The 19,710-nt window shown below is 29.5% G+C and overlaps 4 protein-coding genes across 4 annotated transcripts in view; 3 read left to right on the forward strand and 1 right to left on the reverse strand.

Annotated features, from left to right (window-relative positions):
- Window positions 1-405: 405 nt before the first annotated feature.
- On the reverse strand, window positions 406-4,377 carry LOC106679630 (PITH domain-containing protein CG6153). The gene is made up of 3 exons (XM_067046237.1): window positions 4,280-4,377; window positions 3,258-3,362; window positions 406-613 (listed from the first exon to the last, which is right to left on the reverse strand). The coding sequence occupies exons 1-3, from the start codon at window positions 4,375-4,377 to the stop codon at window positions 406-408; spliced, it is 411 nt and encodes a 136-aa protein (XP_066902338.1).
- Window positions 4,378-5,353: 976 nt separating this feature from the next.
- Window positions 5,354-19,710, forward strand: part of LOC106679627 (myosin-VIIa) — a 40,851-nt gene continuing 26,494 nt past the window's right edge. The window contains exons 1-5 of the mRNA XM_014418889.3: window positions 5,354-6,759; window positions 17,135-17,400; window positions 17,481-17,643; window positions 19,178-19,308; window positions 19,501-19,685. Coding sequence (XP_014274375.3) covers window positions 5,535-6,759; window positions 17,135-17,400; window positions 17,481-17,643; window positions 19,178-19,308; window positions 19,501-19,685 — 1,970 coding nt within the window. The 5' untranslated portion in view covers window positions 5,354-5,534. The remainder of the gene's footprint in view (window positions 6,760-17,134; window positions 17,401-17,480; window positions 17,644-19,177; window positions 19,309-19,500; window positions 19,686-19,710) is intronic.
- LOC106679631 (inosine triphosphate pyrophosphatase) lies at window positions 7,837-14,122 on the forward strand. Its single transcript, XM_014418892.3, has 4 exons — window positions 7,837-8,092; window positions 8,159-8,309; window positions 8,407-8,562; window positions 13,690-14,122. Exons 1-4 carry the CDS (start codon window positions 7,973-7,975, stop codon window positions 13,860-13,862), a joined length of 600 nt encoding a protein of 199 aa, XP_014274378.1. The 5' UTR covers window positions 7,837-7,972; the 3' UTR covers window positions 13,863-14,122.
- LOC106679632 (unconventional myosin-VIIa-like) lies at window positions 15,167-16,155 on the forward strand. Its single transcript, XM_014418894.3, has 3 exons — window positions 15,167-15,297; window positions 15,568-15,681; window positions 15,760-16,155. Exons 1-3 carry the CDS (start codon window positions 15,268-15,270, stop codon window positions 15,964-15,966), a joined length of 351 nt encoding a protein of 116 aa, XP_014274380.1. The 5' UTR covers window positions 15,167-15,267; the 3' UTR covers window positions 15,967-16,155.

The raw sequence follows: 19,710 nt of genomic DNA on the forward strand, positions 1-19,710 counted from the left end.
ATCTAAGAAGCAACAGCTAAATAAATTAAGCTTCAATATTAATTTAGTCAATAACTTCATGTATGTTAGTAGTGTTCCTAGTACTTTAGTGAACCTGACAAGTAAAAAGTTATATTGAAAAAAAAAAAAAGAGAGAGATTGAAAATGAATGCCTGTAAATCTACTCTTAAGGATAAAGTTATATCATACATTCAAAGCAATAGGAAACAGGATCAATGGAGACTAAATATTAACTGAACATTTATTACTTTATTACAAAATAGAAAAAAAAAAAAACAACAATATGAAAAATGATTTAATTTCAAATAATATTAAATCACACTTTATATGGTATTGAAAAACAAGAGATGGTTAAGTTTATACATTTACTGTACATAAAATAAATAAAAATAAATATTGTGAAGCTTATTGAACTTGTTCAACAGGACTTCCAATAGTTTTTTTCAAATCAGACACATTTGGCTGAGTTTCATAGGTGCAAATTGTAACTCCATGCCTGTGAGCTGGTGAAAATTCTCCTCTTAGGCCAATATAGTAAAGCTTAGTTGAGTCTGAACCAAAATTACTGGGGAAATGTATTGATAAATGATGCACACTAGAAAACTTAACAACCCTAAAAAGAAAATAAACATACTTTTATTGAAATGGAAAAGAATAGTACAGTAGACAAAGTTGAACACAATTTTAAAAAAAATAAAACATTACAAAAATTATTATTTGATAATAATTATTAAATTTAAGTTTTCGTACATAATAATTGTAAAAACAATTTCTCATTAATGGTTTATTTCACAAAAATGGGGAATTTTGGCAGACATAAATGTGCAATTTTAAAATCCATTTTTTATGCATTAGTTTTTTCCTAATCAATTCCTTAAATGCTGAATATTTATTTTCCATAATGCAATCAGGTAATTATCTAGTTAATGTTAACAAAGGACTGAGAATTTGACATTATTTAAATCAAATTACGATATAAAAACCTTTATATAAACATCAGTAAAATACAGGATACGATAGCTCAGTCAGCTGACTCCCTGTCTATCAATCCAATATTCATGTTTGTGTACTTAGAGTGCTGCCAATGGGTAGTTTCTTTACATGCTTGTACCAAACCATTATGACATTACTTCAAATTTCGTTGATGTATTTTATGTACAGTTTTAAATGTCAATAAATAAATTTAAAAAAAAAAAAAAAAGTTTGCGTGAATTATGGAAGCCCTGGTATCTCAATTTTTTGTAATGGGGATGGGAATGACCCAAAATGGTTTCAACATTAAGAACATGGCTTAAATAGAAGAGCCTTAATTTTATTGTTAATTTTGTCTACCCTATGTCATGTAATCAGTCTTTTGAAAGTTATCAAGCAAAGGATTGAGAATATTAGTTATTTTTAAAAACAACTACTATCTACTGTTATCAAAGGCGTGGTAATTGATTATAGAATTGCACACTCACTTTTGATTTATTTTAACTTTTCATATTTCTTCAATATTAAAGTCCATTAATATGTTATCAGAAGAGCAATATTGTATTTGAAAATATCATTAAATTTAAAATCAAACGTTTTGTATATATTTATTATATGTTTTATTAATTATTGTATTTGTTCAATATTAATATGCGACAGGAGGTATATTTGAAAATATTATCGATTTTAAAATTGTCAAGTGTAAATTTATTTAAACTTTGTAGGATTTTTTTTTTTTTTTATTGAAGTTCATTATTGTATTATTAGGAATGATTTTTATAAAAAGAAGTAGGTTTCTGATAAGATATTAATATGGTAAATGTTCCATTAATATACTTTAATATCTAAGAAACACAAAAACTTGATTTCTAAGGGAAGGTGCAAGGGAAGGCATTTCTCTGTATGGACAACAAATGAAAAGTTTTTATATTATTATGCACGGGACAACCAATTTGTATTGGATTGGTACATAAGCATTGGAAGCCGAGACCCTAAAAAAATAACAAAATAGTCTAATCAGGAGGAAGTGTGGAGGAGCAAAAACCATAAATACAGGAAAAAATGTCAGAATCAGAGAAAAATTAAAAGGCAATCTCATAAGATATTTCCCTAGAATCAACTCAATTTAAATAGAAATGTTCAATTTCTAATTCACTTTGGAGAGGCTTTATACTTGAATAAAATCTTATAAAGGCCTTCTGGAAATTCTCTTTTATGGTTTCCTTAGTTATAGTAAACACCGAATAAATTTCAGTTCACTTGACCCAAAGCAGAATGCTCAGAGTCCAAATGTTGCAGAAAACACATTTATGTATATTTACCACATCCCTCACGTGAGATTTCCACTTCCCTTTCCTCCATTAATCTTCTCTCTTCCCAATTAAGATTCCTCTTATTATCAAATTAGGCTTCCTTTATACTCAACTACCACGTGATTCTTGGTTTATCTATAGGCCATGCCCCTTCTATCTTACCTTCATAAGCATCTCTAGCAAGACTGCTTAGACTCTTGGCATTTTACCTAGAAGGCTAAACCAGCCAAATTTTCTTCAATTTTGCATAAGTCTTGTATAGATATCCTAGCCTTTCTTAGCTTTTGCTGACTGCATGACTGCATTTGAAATTCTTTTGTATAAAGTGAAAATGTAGGGGTTTCACCACTTACCTTTTTCTATCAAAAGGGTTTCGCTATTTTCCTACAAGTACCAAAAGGGTCGCCAAAAAAAGGTTGGGAACCACTGCTATAGACTAAGGTCATCTACAATACATACTGCAGGGTCACCTTTTCTAGGTAGACCCCTCGAACAGGGAACCATATCAGAAGGCTTTCAGGAGGCAGCCTCCACCTCCCTCAGGCTGATAACCTACTTCCCTTTTAATACATTTCTTATATTATAAGAAATATAATTGTACAGTTTTTGACAAATAATACTAGTTGTCAAAAATTTAAATAAATAAAAGTGAAAAAGAAATACAAACGAATATTTATCAATTTAGTAAAATAAATTAATACTACATGGTTAACTAAGGAAATAACCAATTTTAATAACTAAGAGAGAAAAATTTAGCCTCCAGATTAAAACTAATATAATCCCTTATTATTTCCGTTATATAATAGTAATCTGATCCATAATAATAATATAAATAATTATGATTATTAAACTTTGAAAATATTTAGTCAAGTAAAAAATAGTAAAACTACTATTTATTAACAAATGATTAATCCATAAAATTCCTAATCATTCAAAGAGAATAATTTATTTTTTTTAACCATAAATATTTACATGGTTGAATATTCTAAAGTCCCAGCATTATCAGGATGAAGATCGAATTCTTGGTCAGGAGAAATGGAAGTGTCATCAAAAGTCATATATGGCCTGTTCTTGTACCTAAAACATATATAATAGCAATAAACATATATTTTTTAAAAATGTCAATTAAAATTAAAAACTGTACAATAAACCAACCGTAATTCAGATATACTCTCTAAATCAACAAGCTCTTTTGCTTTTGCTCTTTACACAACAATGGTTCATGGTATTATTGGAAATACACTAAAAATGTTGTCAGTTTTGAAATTATGGGGTTGTTTAGTGTAATTATATCCCCATAAACCCTAAGTCGACAAACACAACTTATTAGTGAAATCACACCATCCTGCAATCATCAACTATAATCATACACTACAGCCTCTAAAAGCAATTCAATCTCCACAAAGATGTAAGTGATATGTTATGATATCTTACTTATCTCTTGAGAGAGGTTGACAAAATTGAAGTTTCTAAAGCTACAACAAAACCAAAAATCAACTAAAATCAAGAATCAACGGTGGACATACAAAGTACTTCACTGTCTGTTCATAACTGAAATAACAAATAATTAATTCAAATAATAAACCATTGTATGATAATTTTCTGTGTACACTTTATTTAAGCTAAACATTTACCTCTTTTTTATCAATACATTTTTATTTTTTTATTATTATTATTAATTTACAGTTATAACAATTTTTAATAAATGATTTACTAACAAGATACAAGATTTTAATAAATGATGTACTAAAACTAAAATTTAAGATTCACGTCATTTAATTCATCCTTTTGTACTCCTGCAGAAGTTGGCCTGTGAGAATTGTTTAATTTTTCATGAAAACGAATTTCTCTCACTTGAAAGTCCTTATTCCCTCACTTTGAGCAGTTATAATTTCTCACGTAGTTTAGTTGTTTTTAATTTAAAAGGGCGATTTTTCTGTTATTTTCAGATAACTACTTTTGTAGTTAGTTTTGCTACTATTAGAATTGATTACGAATTCATGATAACAGTGGTAGTGCATACAAAAGGGTCGGGTTGATCATAGTTTAAAAAGTCATAAAATCTTTCAATTACTTCTGTAAACACAAGCATGGAGATTCAAAAAGTCATGTGAACACAAACAGAAACTATGCACAATACAAAAACATACGTATCTAAAAGCTTAGCAAAACAAAAAACAAGAGGCTTAGTTACTCCACGAAATTACAAAATACTTTCCCTTCATACTTGTAAACGAAAAAGAAACTTATAAACCTATTTTTAAATTATTTATTTATTAATTAATCAGTTTTGGCATAGCTTCTACGCCTTACTCCCTGATGAAGACTTGAAACTCAGGTCGAAACGTCGGCATAAAATAAATAAATATTGTTTAATTTATGTTATTCTTTGCTGACCGCACCCCCCGACAAACTTCTCCAATCAATATTTTAAAATTATTTCTTAAATAAGTTGAGGTATAAAAAATTATGAAACATATTTCTAATTAATGATTTGTTGCATAACGAACGAATCAGGTATTATGTCGTCGGATTGGTGGGACCTCTCTTTCACCCGAAACGAAATCCTGGCTAAGGCTTCTTAACTTAAAAAAAAAGAAAGAAAAACATGTCAGCCTTGAATATATAAATAACAAATTGTAGAATAAACTTCGCAACGGAAATGGAAACATGATTGACAACAATCGACATTTAAGCAAATAATATGAATCCTGAATTGAATTAATTTTTAAAAAAATTAAGCCTTCATTGTAACAAAATAAACAAATAAAACATCTCCTAATGTCATCATAAAAAATATATTTACAATATGATAAAAATGTTTCATTCTGAAAAAACGTCACTACAGGAGTTGGATTCATCACACAGATTTTTGAGAACGTAGAACATTGCATTTATATAATACATAAACTCTGTTTTGACGTACATAGACGTTCAATCAAATCTAATCAGATTTATTTATCTATTTATACTATGAGCTAACTAAGACAAAACTATAAAGATGAAATATGTTCCGGTGAATAAACATATAAAAGTTTACTAAATAAAGGGACTCCAATCAATGAAGACTTAAATTAGATAAGGCATTCAACAATACAAAGAAAAATAAGTAACAAACACTTATACAAATTGTTAGGTGCAGTTGGTCAGCATTGATGAAACAGTGTTATAACCTTCCCTCATGTATACAGCACTTAACAATGAAAATTTTTAAGTTTCTTTCGTAAGTTTTAATTAACAAGACGTGCCATGACTAAGGAAGAAATTGAAGACACACTTCCCGATAAGGACGCAGCAAAGGAGTTTTATGCGAAATATGAGCCAAAAGAAATCCTAGGAAGAGGTGTTAGTTCAACAGTGAGAAGGTGCATTGAAAAAGAGACAGGATTAGAGTTTGCTGCAAAAATCATTGACATAAGCGTGGATGCTGATTTGTTAGCTGCAACAAGGGAAGAAATGAGAATTTTAAAATTAGTGGCAGGTCATCCCTATATTATTCAGCTTCATGATGTCTTTGAATCTTCAACATTTATATTTTTAGTATTTGAACTGTGTCCTAATGGTGAACTTTTTGACTACCTCACTACAGTAGTGACTCTTTCCGAAAAAAAGACAAGATGTATAATGAGACAACTACTAGAGGCAATTCAATATGTACACAGCAAACGAATCGTTCATAGGGATCTTAAACCTGAAAACATTTTATTAGATGAAAGCAATAACATAAAAGTAACTGATTTCGGATTTGCTCATGTATTAGAAGAGAACCAAGAATTGACAGAATTATGTGGAACACCAGGATACCTCGCACCAGAAGTATTAAAAGCTAATATGTTTTCTGATGCTAAAGGTTATGGCCTTGAAGTTGATATATGGGCTTGTGGAGTTATTATGTATACTTTGCTTGTGGGTTGTCCTCCATTCTGGCATAGAAAACAAATAGTCATGTTAAGAAATATTATGGAAGGAAAATATTCGTTTACTTCACCAGAATGGGCAGATATATCTCAAGAAGCAAAAGATCTAATAGCAAAATTATTGGTAGTTGATCCTACAAAAAGACTTAGTGTTAAAGAAGCTTTATCTCACCCTTTCTTTAATGTGATATTATGGGACCAAGAAGTGATACCGCTGAAGCATAGCCTCGCTCCGTACAGTAAAAGATTGTCTATAATTTCACAAATAGCCTATGAAAACAAAACCTGCTTTGATGCTAGAAAAAAATTTAAGTATAGTATTTTATGTATCCTGGCAATGGTTCGTTTCAATAGGCTAATTTACATTCCAAAACCGATATCGGTTGCAGCAAGTATTCAAGATCCCTATAAGATCAAGACATTACGTAAGGTTATCGACAACTGTGCATTTAGAATTTATGGTCATTGGGTTAAAAAAGGAGAAGGACAAAATAGGGCTGCATTGTTCGAAATGAACCCTAAAACTGAACTAAGAGCACTTTACATGAGTAATATAAGTGCATAATGTGTAATATTGTAAATATATGTGTAATACTATTTATTAATTGTGAAAATCATTTGACATAGTGATCTTATATTTATTTAAATTTATTAATAAAGTATTTTAAGAACGATGTCTTCTTTATAATCTGTGATGAGACATAATTATATGTTTAAAAAGTTAAATTAAATTTTACAAAACTTACAGCTTCATTTTAGAGGGATGTGATTTATCTTCCCCACCTATCACTATTATTCCTTTCAATTTCACATTTCCCGTAAACCTGAAAACCAGTAAAATTAATTTATGCATTGAATGTATCTCTTAGTCCACACAACTATATCTTACTCACGGTATGTTAATGAGTAATTCCTCATCTGCATCACTTTCCACAAACTGAAAGAAAACAGGAAAAGTTAATAGTTACCAATCTGTTTCTGAAAGAAGAATTAAATCCAAATTTAGTTATTTGTAAATATGGAAAATTGATTGTATTTTTGGTAACCTTATCCATATTCAGCCTATCTTCCCAAGGTTTGAAAATTGACTTTCCTGAGTCTTCAACAGTTTCATTTAAACATTGTAAATTATCTATATCAATTTTCGTGTACAAGCTATATTGTAAACCCATTTCGGGAGTTTCATCGTGGTTGTGATCTCCATCACAACCGTGACTATGACTGTGACCGCTCATAATTAATATTTATAAAATATTAAACGTACTAAGAGTTAAAGGCAAAATGCCGAGTTGTAACGTCAACAGTAAGGTAACCTGCAAAATTAGTATTCCTTTCGGAAGGTTACAGTTAGGATTAGAGGAATCCTATGTGGTCAGTCGGAATGACAGTCCATTATTCAAAATCCAGACTGATTCAATCAACAAAGGCCCCTACAATATCAGTCCGACTAAACCTTCCTAGTAAATAAGATAGCGAACTGTGAGAAACTTGTCCATGTATTTTTCGATCTTGCTTGTTGGGCTATTATTTTTGTATTTGTCTTAAAAAATAAAGTGAAACGAACTGTAAGCTACATATATTAACGAGCATTCGCTGCCTCCCCTCCAGTCCCCAAATACCTCCTCCTATCAAATTTCGAATGATAGGCTTCCATTCTGTTAACTCGGTAATTCATCAGTACTACTACTACACGATCAGTCAGAACGAGCATATTTGCTTTTACTGCCATTCTGACTGACCCTGCAGGGGTCCCTCAAGTGCGCCTGGTTGATGGCATACCGGTCACCTGGAGTACTTCGAAAGATGTCTCAGCGGGTTGTCTTCGTTACAGGAAATGCTAGGAAATTCGAAGAAGTTACTCAAATTCTTGGCCCGGATGTTCCATTTACCGTACGTCCATTCAAGATTCAAGTTAGTACATTTTTTTCATATTAATGAACTTTGTTCTTTTTACAGCTAACTAGCCAAAATATCGATTTGCCTGAATTGCAAGGCGATATTATAGATATATCAAAAAAAAAATGTAGAGAAGCATCAAAACATGTTAAAGGACCTGTAGTAGTTGAAGACACGTGTCTCTGCTTCGATGCTTTAGGTGGTTTACCAGGTAAAAGTGTTATTATAATTTAAAGTTTTACAAACGTCATTACATTAGAGTGATTAGCCATAACTGTCTTGGTTTTTAATTAATATTGTTTTTTTAGGACCCTATGTAAAATGGTTTTTAGCAAAAGTGGGTCCAGAAGGGCTATACAAACTTCTTGCTGGATGGGAAGACAAATCAGCCTCAGCTGTTTGCACATTAGCCTACACTGAAGGAGAGGATAAAGAAATACAGATTTTTCAAGGAATAACTGAAGGTTTTTTAAATCTATTTCCTACTAAATATCTTTAAACTCTTTTATTTGTACCCTTCTTTTCTTTCTGAAGTGTAAGGTTGTTGAATAGTTAAATTTATTCACTACTAACTTGTTTGTTATTTATTTAATGAACAGTTAAATAGTTATTTATTTATTGAATAGTAACATTTATTCAATCAATTAGTAATCAAACTCTACGAGTTGAAGAATCTTATCAAACTGTTTGAAAGAATCTTAGTTATGTTTTTCTGTACATTAAGCTGTTTAACTCGTTTATTATTTATTTATTTAATTAATTCCTAATATAATTTTAAAGAGTATAGATAATTTTAAATCAACAAGTTAAGTTACTTAGTACATCAGTAAATTATGATTGCTATAGATATTATTAATTGTTTTATCATCCATAATTGCAGAACCTCCTCCTTTTTTATAAAACTTTTTGGGGATTATTTTGCATTAAAAAATGTAATTAAAGCATTTAGTGTATGTCTGATCTTGACTAAGTAGGAATGTGTTAAGAATTGTTTTGTTGGTTTCTTAATTTGGGGTTAAATGTCATTATATAATTCATTGTAGATGAATAAGTGCTCATCACTTCAGAAGCAGAGTATGCATTGTATATACGGATAATTCTTCAGGAATACACATTCTGGAGACTAGAAGCCAACAAAGGAAAAATAATGTAATAGCTTAGGTAAGTAATAAGAACACCCAGATCAGAATACCTGAAGCTTTATAAAAGTATTTAGGAAGCCTGGCAAATGCTATCGAAACAACAGACACTGATATTTGAAAAATCCTAAGCAACTAATTAAGAAAGAATTATCAGAATCTTAAATTTGGTACCAAACCGTACACAATTAAAGAGAGTCAATAAAAAATACTTCTATTCCTGAAATTAGACTATTGGAGGCTATCATGTAGTTTTTAAATGGCTTCTAAAAATGCTAAGTATTAAAATAAGGCAGGTAAAAAAAATTGAGTACAAACTCCACACTATTAAAGTTATGAGACTCAAGTGATTTGGGCATATGCTGTGGATGAGAAAAGGACTTAAAAAATTTCATTATGAAGTCTGGATAAAAAACTGAATAAAAGTCTCATGAGGAGTAACTGATTTGAGGGCATCAGGGAAGATATGATGAACAGGGGAATGCATGAAGGAGACTAGTAAGACAGAAACTGGTTAGTTAGTTACTATATATGTTTAAAAAATAGCCATTAAATAAAATTAAAAATGTTATTCAACCAGTGCAAGATTGGTAATCCTAACAAGATTTACTTTCTGGGTCTTCCTCAAAATAAATTTCAACCTGCTCAGGCCAGATTAAAACTGGTGCTACTTCTGGCTTGAGAATTCGACTACATCCTAATGCTCATGGGCTCGAGAGTTTCCTTATCTCCTGTTTTTGAAGTAGTTATCATCCACATAATGTTGCTAAATTAGATATCTTATATACTGCTATTAGACACCATCTTATAGCTAAAATAGCCAATATCTTAACACTCATGGTCTTGAGATTCCTTATCTCTTTATATTGTTAAGTAATCATCCACATAATTTAGCAAAATTAAGATGCATATAATTTTTGTTTTATTTTTTAAAGTTATTTACAGTTCTTTGGAGACGTCGAGTTTTACTTAATATTTTCGCTCTGAATATATAAACCTCCAAATAAATTCTTGTTGGTGGAAATTTGATAGATACCAAGATGTTATGTTTGTCAAGGATTACTGAATAAGAATTTTTGCTTGTTGTATTGGTTATTCTGGAATATTAATTATTTTTAATCATTGAGAACCAAAGTAGATATTTTGTCCTGTCTACTGGAAAAAATGGGTATAATTGGGTAAAACAGACAATCTGGGCTGCTTCTTAGTCTTTGTGTACTCGTGTAGATAATGGGCAACCAGAAGTGCTGTCAGTGACAGATTTGAGAAACTCATCTCTAACAACTCATAATTTCCATGTTTATTTGGTTGGTTGGCTACTTGTGTTTTGGTTTTGTGAATTTGTTTCTTCTCATTTTCATCCCTGACAGAATCAATAAATTATAATTATCCATTCAAAATGAACAAAAAGTAAATCTAAGGACTGAATATTCATGCTATTTTCATTTATTTTGAAGATAGGATTTTGAAGTATTGGAAAATAGGAAATATGTTGAAAAGTTCATAAAATGGTATGAACTTCTCAAAATTATTGTTGGTATTTAGATTCCATACTGTTATTGTTTTAGTGGAATGATCATCCATTATACTCACTGAATGAGCTTAGAGTTGTGAAGAGTCAAAACTTAATATATTAAAACATTAAAGACTATAGAGAAACCATCTAAAACCTAAACCTAGTGAAATGGCATCTCACACACAGGAGCACTAAAATCAATTGCTCAAGGAGGAGGTACATATACTCACTATTATCTTAAAACTTCTTCCATTTATATTTATTGCATGGGGACTATGAATGTACATAGTTAATAAATGTAGATGTGCTCATAACTAGCACTACACTTTTTTTAAACTGATATTTCCTTTCAGTAGTTGTTAACTTTAAGACTTGTAAATAACAGTTATAAAATAACCATCTTCTCTCCTTTCCAAGCTCAAATTAAATATCAAGGAATCAAATCTGGAAATCATGGGACAATATAAAAGTATTTTATGGTGCTGAAGGGGAGATCTACTCTGGACACAATCTAAAACAGTTATTCCTTTCTTTTTTTGTTACAAACTTGTTGAAATTACTATTAACTTCTATATCTTATCAAATAATTATAATTCTATCAGTTTTAGTCGATTTTTTTTTTTTAATCATCATTACTATTATTTTTTTTTTCTGTTGGTACTAACACTATAGAGATATTTGGTCACACGCTCTGTTGTCCTGGAAGAGTACGACATGATACACAATGAGGATATATGGGAGAGGGGTCTGTGAGTTGCCACCAGTAGGCTGACAGATCTCTCAAACACAAAGAGAGGGGGTGGATGAAGTGTAGTCTTCCAGTATGAATGATCACCCATTTCAGAAATTCACCCATCCAAGTGCTGACCATGCTTGATGTTGCTTAACTCTTGTCTCTTGCAAGCGTCTAAGCCCACATAGCTACTTTGGTCCCTATAAATAATCCATTATCTGATTATAATTCATGTTATACAGTCAGTTATCACCTTTAATAAATTTATTTTATAAATGTTCGTTTGTGAAATATTCAATTGCAAGTGCATGTAATAGACTTCCCAGGGTTTTAGTGTCAAAGAAATAATTTAATATTTTAATTATATGTGTATGAACATTTATATTTAAAATTATTAATTTTAAATTAAAATCTATAAATATGCATTATTTCTTTTTCTAATTATTTTCTCAATTAATTAAAATCCCCTCAATAATTTTTGCATAAAATTGTGGGCTTTTATGTAATAATAATAAAATACTACTATGAACTATAATTATATATTTTTTATATAATAAGATACTGTTGTGAACTATAATTATATAAAACTCAGCATTTTTCCATAGTATGTTAAGTGTTTTTTGTTAAACACAAACATTTTGAGCTGGCTATAAGGCCAACTGGATGTTTTCTACTTCTCTGCTGGTTTAGTTAATTTTTTTTTTTGGTGTTAAAGCCCACCAATTTCTTTAAATAGGAATCAGCAAGAGAACGAAAGTTTTTTGTAAAAAAATTATTTTCTTATTGCATGTGCTTAAACCTTTACTTTGTATTCTATGTTGTTACTTTTCAATTATCATCTTGTTTGGCCCTAATCTTCAGCCCTCCCTAGTGATGGGATTGGCTGCTATTTATTTCGTAATAAGTTGTTTAGTTTTCTTTGCTAACTTGAAACCTTTAGAAATTGGCAGGCTGCTGTGATGGTCAGCAGTATTTTCTTTCAACTATATGCCTTCATAATAATATATGCCTTAACTACTAACCTCTACTTTAACAGTCCTCCTAGAGTAGAATTTGGCTGCTATGAGGTTATCAAATTCTTCATTTTTTCTGCAAACCCATATCAGAAAGTGTCATGTTATTAGCACTTTCTGATATGAGCTGGATGTCATAATGGTCAGCAATTTATTATCGTTTAACTATTAGATTTTCAACTGCTAACTTTTATGACTTCTGGTTTTTTGGTTTGCTTCTGATAGCAACCCTGAGATTAGTTACTTGAATTATTTTGAAGTTCCATACTTCAAATATGGAGCTTGAAAATAAGGCTTTTCTAGTAAGTTAGAAATTAAAAAAAAATTCCTGAAAAAAATTAATTTTCTATGTGGTCTCAACTCCCTACAATAATCAATTATGAAGTGATAAGTAGCAATTTTTTTAACTGCCATTAAAATTAGGAGTAGTTTTCAGTGATTATTGAAATATTAACTGTTTTTCCCATTTCTACTACTAGCGTGAGATTTATTTCATCTCTATAACTTTTAAACGTATCAATCTATAACTTTCTTTCAACCAAAAATATTTTATTATTCTCTTAGTTCCTAAATAGTGAACAATATAAAATTAATATTAAAAAGTTTTTTTATCAAAGTATTAGATAAAAATAAAAACATATTTTTAATCAATATATCTTTGTACCTTAAAAAATCATTTATTTATTATTTAACAATATGTAGTTGATTTGAGAACACTGTTCTATAGTATCTTTATATGTACATCCTAAGATATTGAATTCACAAGAAATGATCCAGTAGGATGAATAAATATTTTAATTTTATTCTTAAAACGACTAAAGTTTCCCATTAAATTAGTCCAGTGGTTCCCTAACTTTTTTGGTTGTAGAAAAATGGTAGAACTGCTTTAGTAGAAGTAGGTAAATGGTGGAAGCCCTAAATTATCATCATTTGATAGAGATGAGTGGTTGGGAACCACTGAATTAGACACTTCACATTTTAAAGTAAACTTCTTTTTTTTTAGAATGCCATTATTGTTCTCTTGTATATTGTTGTATAAACTGAAAAAGTTAACACAGTAAGTTTTAAATATATTATCACTACTGGGAATTAGTGGAGATGTAAATTGGGAACTACCTGTATCTTTGTTAATTGTGTTGTTTTATCTTTATTCACTTATTTTATTATGATTAATTTTAATTTTGTTTCAGGAGTAATAGTTGATCCACGTGGCCCACGGGATTTTGGTTGGGATCCTATCTTCCAACCTAAAGGTTATTCTCAGACTCACGCAGAAATGACAAGAGAAGAAAAGAATGCAATTTCACATAGATTCAAAGCTGTACTAGCTATGAGAGATTACTTTCTATCTAAACAATCTTAAACCACATTGTCTTCATTGCTCTTTTGTTTAATGTTTTTCTATTGGATTTCCCAACGGATTTTTACTATTGCTTTAAATATTCTTTTTAGTTAAACGAAGTCGCATGTAGTTTATTTTACAACTTTCTGATTATTGTAGAATTCATTATTCTTAGGTACTTTCTGTGATATTAAAATGAGACAAATCAATTTACTGTAATGTAAGACTAGTTTTCCTGCAGATGAATTAATCTTCTCACTAATAGAAATATTGTCTAATGTTTTTTTGCTCAAAAATGCAATAATTGTACTTTTTTTTTTAAATCCTATTATCATAATGAATTGTATTTGGAATATGGTGTGATATTTAGTAAATATTCTTAGGTAATAAGAAAAAAATTTATGATTTTTGTTATGTTTTTTTTTTTTTCAATTTTGAAAATAACAAAAAGTACCTAGTACATTCTGTACTTAATTTTATTGTTTTTAAAAATGTGATTACTTAGAATTTTATTCTCTTTAAGCAAATACTTAAAAGATAATTTGTTGTAAACAACTACATATCTTAAATATAAGACTTATGTTTATCATTTCAAATTTTTTTTTTTTAACCTCCTCTTCAGTGAATTTTATGTTATTGAATTTTTTTTTTAGAGAAAGTGTTCTCCAAACATTTTGAAAATTTCTCATAATCTTAATTTATTAACAGTTTCTACATTTCTTCATTCCATAAAAGTGATCATAATATTCCTAGATTGAATATAATAATAATTAATAAATATGTATAATTAATAATAAATATAATTTTTGAGTTCAGAAAAAAATAATTGTTATAGACAATCAAGGGAAATGATATGCAGCCTGTACTGAATATTATAATTGGTTTTAGAGAATAAAATCCTTATATATTGAGTTGAATATTTCCGGCAGATATTCTATGTATTGTATTTTTTATTTTATTTTTGTTCAAGTTTACTCACTAAAGCTGTTGAAACTTCCAAGCTTCTAAAATTATTCAGAATTTCATGATATCTCATCAATTAATAAATAGATTAATTTTTTTTTACTTAAATAGTTTGTGTTTCTTTTCTACAATTAAAATTAGTCTTTTTTCTATAAATTTAGAACATAAAAAAAGTTAATTTTTAATACAGAAGGTAATTTATATTCTTATAGTGTTTATCTGTTACTGGCCACTAAATGTTTTAGTACTTATTTATTAGCAATGTTATCAGAAAATTATACTATTGAGGGTCATTCATTCTATCAATCTTTAAATAGTTATAAAAGAAAAAAAATGTACTTATTTCTAAAATCAATAGACTCTTATCAAATAGGTGTGAATTGATAACTTTTGACACCTATCTCATGTGCTCTTCAGTCTGCAATGTGAAATGATAAGATTAAAGTAGAATATATTGAAAACAATGGTTGAGAATGGATATGAACCAAAACAAGTGAGTAAAAATATTCTATAAATAATTTGGTGTCAATGAAATGATAGAAATTTTTGTGTCAATACTTTTCAACAAAGAACAATTAATTAATTGACTTTCAGTGTGGTTGAGGCAACCCCACTATAAATAAATTACTTTTTTTATTAATTTAATATTCAAAAACTTATTCATTTTATGAAAAACAAAGTATTAAACAAGAACTTAGTGTTATTTTTTTTTTTTTTTATTAATTTCTTTTTTCTCATATCAGTTTTATTTAATTTTATCTAGGCTGAAATGCTATGGGTCAGACCTCTTAAAAATGGAGAATTCCAGTTGCCTTGGGCTGCAAAAGTTATTGAGATTAATGGCTCTAAATTCAAAGTTTCAGATGAAGAAGGAAATGTAACTGTCTTTAATATGCATAATTGCAGCCTCAAATATAGTGAATTAACTTTTAACATCTTTCAAATATGATTCTAGATATGTTATATTGAATATTCTGCTATTATCAAAGAATTACATCCTTCTGACATAAAACCTGTGAATGATATGATAAATCTTTATGATTTAAGTGAACATTCCATATTGAGAAATATCCAGCTAAGATATAATGAAAATATTATTTATGTAAGTTTTATTTATGTATTACTATCATATGATGCAACTAATACGTTTTCTCAACTGTGATTACTCATGTACTCACTGGTTCAGGTTTCTCCCTATCTCTTACTGAATACTTAAATGATGTGTAATATCAGTTCAGTGATCTTTGTTAATGGAAAGGGGTGGGGTGGAGATTACTTTCCTTAACTTTGTTTACTTTGATCTTAATGGATTTTATTTTTGACATTACTGTTAATATTTCTGAACTGTTGAACAAAGATATGATATAAAATAAAAAATATAATCAGAGACTAATTTTTAAAGCAACTTTAAAAACCTAAAATATTGTAAATTAAGATGTGATACCTCATATAACTGAAAAAATAAGCATACAATTTTCATACTTACAAAACTTTACATATCATTCTAGAGTCATTTTGTCCCAACCATTGTGTTTATTGGATACATCTATAATTTTTGGTCTTTAAAAGTCGTAAACAGTTTTTTCCAGACTTAAGAGGTATTGCAGTTCAAGCAACAATATTTTATGAAATTGTTCTTTACATAAAGACCTTTTTACTAAAATGTATATTAATATATTATATTATTTTATAATATAATCTAAATTATATTATAAAATAAAATAATATATTATGTACAGATAAAAAAATAGAAATGTAAGAACTATTTGGAAAATGATATTATGTATTTTTTTTTTCATATTTATAGGAATGCTAACAATAAAACCAAAACTGTATTTTAACATAATCATGTTTAGCCAGTGTCTAACTCGATTATGAAGAGGAATTGGATTAAGAGGGTTAAATGTTCAGAAGGAAGGGACATACCTATAATATGGAGGAAAAAATTCCAGCAAGTGTTGGATTTACCTATTAAATAAATGTTATTATCATTAAATAAACACCAGTAGTTGTGGCTGTCAAGATATTAATATAGTGAAATGAAATAACTACAGCTTAATGCTTTTAGGATTAGCTAGCACAACCTTAATTGCTTACCACAGTCCCTCAGCTTACAAACCTCTATGAAGAGCATTCTTAGCATTCTTTTCTCTACAATTCCATCTTGTTGCTTTCTGACAAAATCACAATTGTGTGTAAAATTTATTAATACTTCGATTAATGATTTAAAGAATACAAGATATTATCAGATAGTAATATTGAGATATTTACTAATAGTTTTCTCTGGCCAGACTGGCTATATACAATTATTGTAATTCTTTTTTAATTCTTTTTAACAGAATTTGGAAATGCAAAAACTACGCAGAATGATAATTCATCACGTTTTGGGAAATACATAGAGATTTTTTTTCGAAAAGATGGAACAATGAAGTGTGCTTCAATGCAGCACTATTTGTTAGAAAAAGCAAGAATTAAATCACAAAACCTCGGAGACAGAAATTACCACATCTTTTACAGTCTTTTAGCTGGCCTTTCCCAAGATTTGAAAGTTCAATTAAAACTGTCAAAACCTGGCGATTATTTTTATTTGAAACAGGTTGAAAAAATTGATTCATTATTTTTTTTAGTTGTTAATGGAATACCTAATTAATTTTTTTAAATGTATAAATTCTCTAGGGATCAACATTTCTTTGTGAAGGGAGGGATGAAAAAGAAGAATTTTTAAGACTGAGTTCTGCTTTTTCAACTCTGAATTTTACAGACAAGGAAACCTCATCAATTTTTCAATTACTTGCTGCAGTTCTTCATATTGGAAATTTTAACTACATTAGTAAAGAAGGTAAAACATATTTTTCGATGACATATGTATTTATTAAAAAAGCTTTTTGAATATCCCTAAATTATCTGACTTATTTAGAAACTGTCTAATACTCATGAAAGCTTTTATTTATTAGTTATTTTGATCTCTCTAGTGGCAACTGAAGATATCAAAACAAACACAACTGTACTGTTAAAATGTACCACATGGAAATCTGAATGTCATTTGGACAGACTTTGTGTTGATTATTGAAAAGATCAGATTACTCTGATGGTTCCATATTTGCAACTGGCTATTATTTATTTAATTAAAAAACTTCTTTTCAAAAGCAATGAGATAAATTAATTATAAAAATGAGTTACACTTAATATGAATATTATTTTTTACAACCTTAAGTTTTTTTATTTTACTTCTAAGTAAGTTCTGGCTGTAGGAAATCATATAGGCCTGTTCTATTTGCAATTGAAATGAGGAAGAAAATATAGTTAGTTGTAGCTAGATGTAATCTCAAACATCGTATTCTCTAAATACTCTAAACCACATTCAGAGAAGGCATTGGAAGGTATCAGAATTACCTTTGTCGAGATTGATTCACTATAGAACAAGTTTTCACCTTAATGACCATCCTGAGGGGGGCCATGAGTATAAGTTACCCATGCAGCATCTATTCCTTGACTTTGAAAATGCATAATACAGCATTAAGAGGAGAAAGTTGTTTGAAGTTTTACAGGAAATGAACCTCTCCATTTGTCTGATTTGTCTTGATAAATTGACGATGGGGGACATAAGAAACTAAATCCCATCTGATAAGTGGTTGAGGCAAGGACATGGACTCGCCTATCTTCTCTTTAATTATTTATTGGACAAGTTAATAATGGATTGGTCGGTCTGTAGCTGTGGGATTTGAGGTGTAGATCTTTGCAATCTCGGAATTGCAGCGATTCCGGTTCGAATTCCGGCCTTGTGAGTTGAGTGGCGGTCCCACAAAATGAAAAACTTGACCCCCAAGTTTTTGCTGGATGAAGATTAAGGATGAACAGAAAGATGTATGACGTCTATGACAAATTAGATATAGTTATGTTTGTCAAGTTAGGGAGGCCTGAAACCAGAAGAGCTGGAAGACTCAGGCTGGGCCAGTGGTGTGGCAGCAGATTTTTGAAGCTTGTTAGATAGGTGATCATGCAAACTATTTGAACAGGCCAACTAGTTTATAAATTACATGGGAATATGGTAAGGCACTGGATTTCCGGACTGTAAGGAAATTTATCTTTTGTTCTATTACCCATTGGATGCCTTCAGAGTAAGGAGTCCTTCCTTAGCCACCAACTCTCTAAATCTATTGCCTGATACAATCGGTTAGAAGAATAACCTGATATGTTATTCTGTATATATTTATGTCACCTGGTTGAGGTGTTTTTTTTTTTAGCAAATTCCGAACCCAAGACCTTCCTTGGTTGTAATGGTACAAGATTTTTTCATCAATTATATATTATGAATTTGTTATTTATGAATTCAAAAAACAATTTTATTCCCAGTTTTTTTTTGCTCCATTTAGATAATGACGAGGGTACACAAATAATTCGTGACATGCACTTACAATGTGCAATCCAACTACTTTCTGTTGAAGAGGAACACTTCATTCAAGTACTCACTCATAGGTTGCTGTTAGTTGAAGGAACTAAAGTAGTAAGCTTTATACACTTGAATTCTATAATTATAAATTGACAAAATTATTATTTATAAACTGAGGATGTAATAACAATTCATGAATGTCTGTTGTTGTGTTGAATAAAAAGAAATGCTAATTATTTTTATCTTATTGTTGTTAACTAATGATATTTTGATATAATTATGATTGTTACCTGTTTATTTTTCAAGGTTTCAAGCATGACAATTGAACAAGCAAAACGGAACAGGGATGCGTTTGCAATGTCACTATATAATCATCTCTTCTCTTTTATTTTAACTACCATAAATAAATCTATTTCCAATCATAAACGTTCTGGATCTCCTTCAATTGGTATTCTGGATATATTTGGTTTTGAAAATTTCGCTTCTAATAGGTAATTGTTTACTTATTTTACCATT

The sequence above is a fragment of the Halyomorpha halys genome, unplaced genomic scaffold (assembly GCF_000696795.3).
Source record: "Halyomorpha halys isolate HHAL.00 unplaced genomic scaffold, Hhal_1.1 Scaffold212.1, whole genome shotgun sequence".
NCBI classification, from domain to species: domain Eukaryota; kingdom Metazoa; phylum Arthropoda; class Insecta; order Hemiptera; family Pentatomidae; genus Halyomorpha; species Halyomorpha halys.

Bases quoted from the DNA above. Each gene is read 5' to 3' on its own strand.
- LOC106679630 (XM_067046237.1), bottom strand. From the start codon at position 4,377: ATGCTTGTGTTTACAGAAGTAATTGAAAGATTTTATGACTTTTTAAAC. The intron at 3,363-4,279 runs GTAATCAATTCT...TATATGTTTTAG, and splicing joins ACCACTGTTATCATGAATTC to GTACAAGAACAGGCCATATA. The intron at 614-3,257 runs GTAAATATTTAT...TTTTCTTTTTAG, and splicing joins ACTTTAGAATATTCAACCAT to GGTTGTTAAGTTTTCTAGTG.
- LOC106679632 (XM_014418894.3), top strand. From the start codon at position 15,268: ATGGTTGAGAATGGATATGAACCAAAACAA. The intron at 15,298-15,567 runs GTGAGTAAAAAT...AATTTTATCTAG, and splicing joins ATGGATATGAACCAAAACAA to GCTGAAATGCTATGGGTCAG. The intron at 15,682-15,759 runs GTAACTGTCTTT...ATATGATTCTAG, and splicing joins TTTCAGATGAAGAAGGAAAT to ATATGTTATATTGAATATTC.
- LOC106679631 (XM_014418892.3), top strand. From the start codon at position 7,973: ATGGCATACCGGTCACCTGGAGTACTTCGAAAGATGTCTCAGCGGGTT. The intron at 8,093-8,158 runs GTACGTCCATTC...TTCTTTTTACAG, and splicing joins GCCCGGATGTTCCATTTACC to CTAACTAGCCAAAATATCGA. The intron at 8,563-13,689 runs GTTTTTTAAATC...ATTTTGTTTCAG, and splicing joins TTTTCAAGGAATAACTGAAG to GAGTAATAGTTGATCCACGT.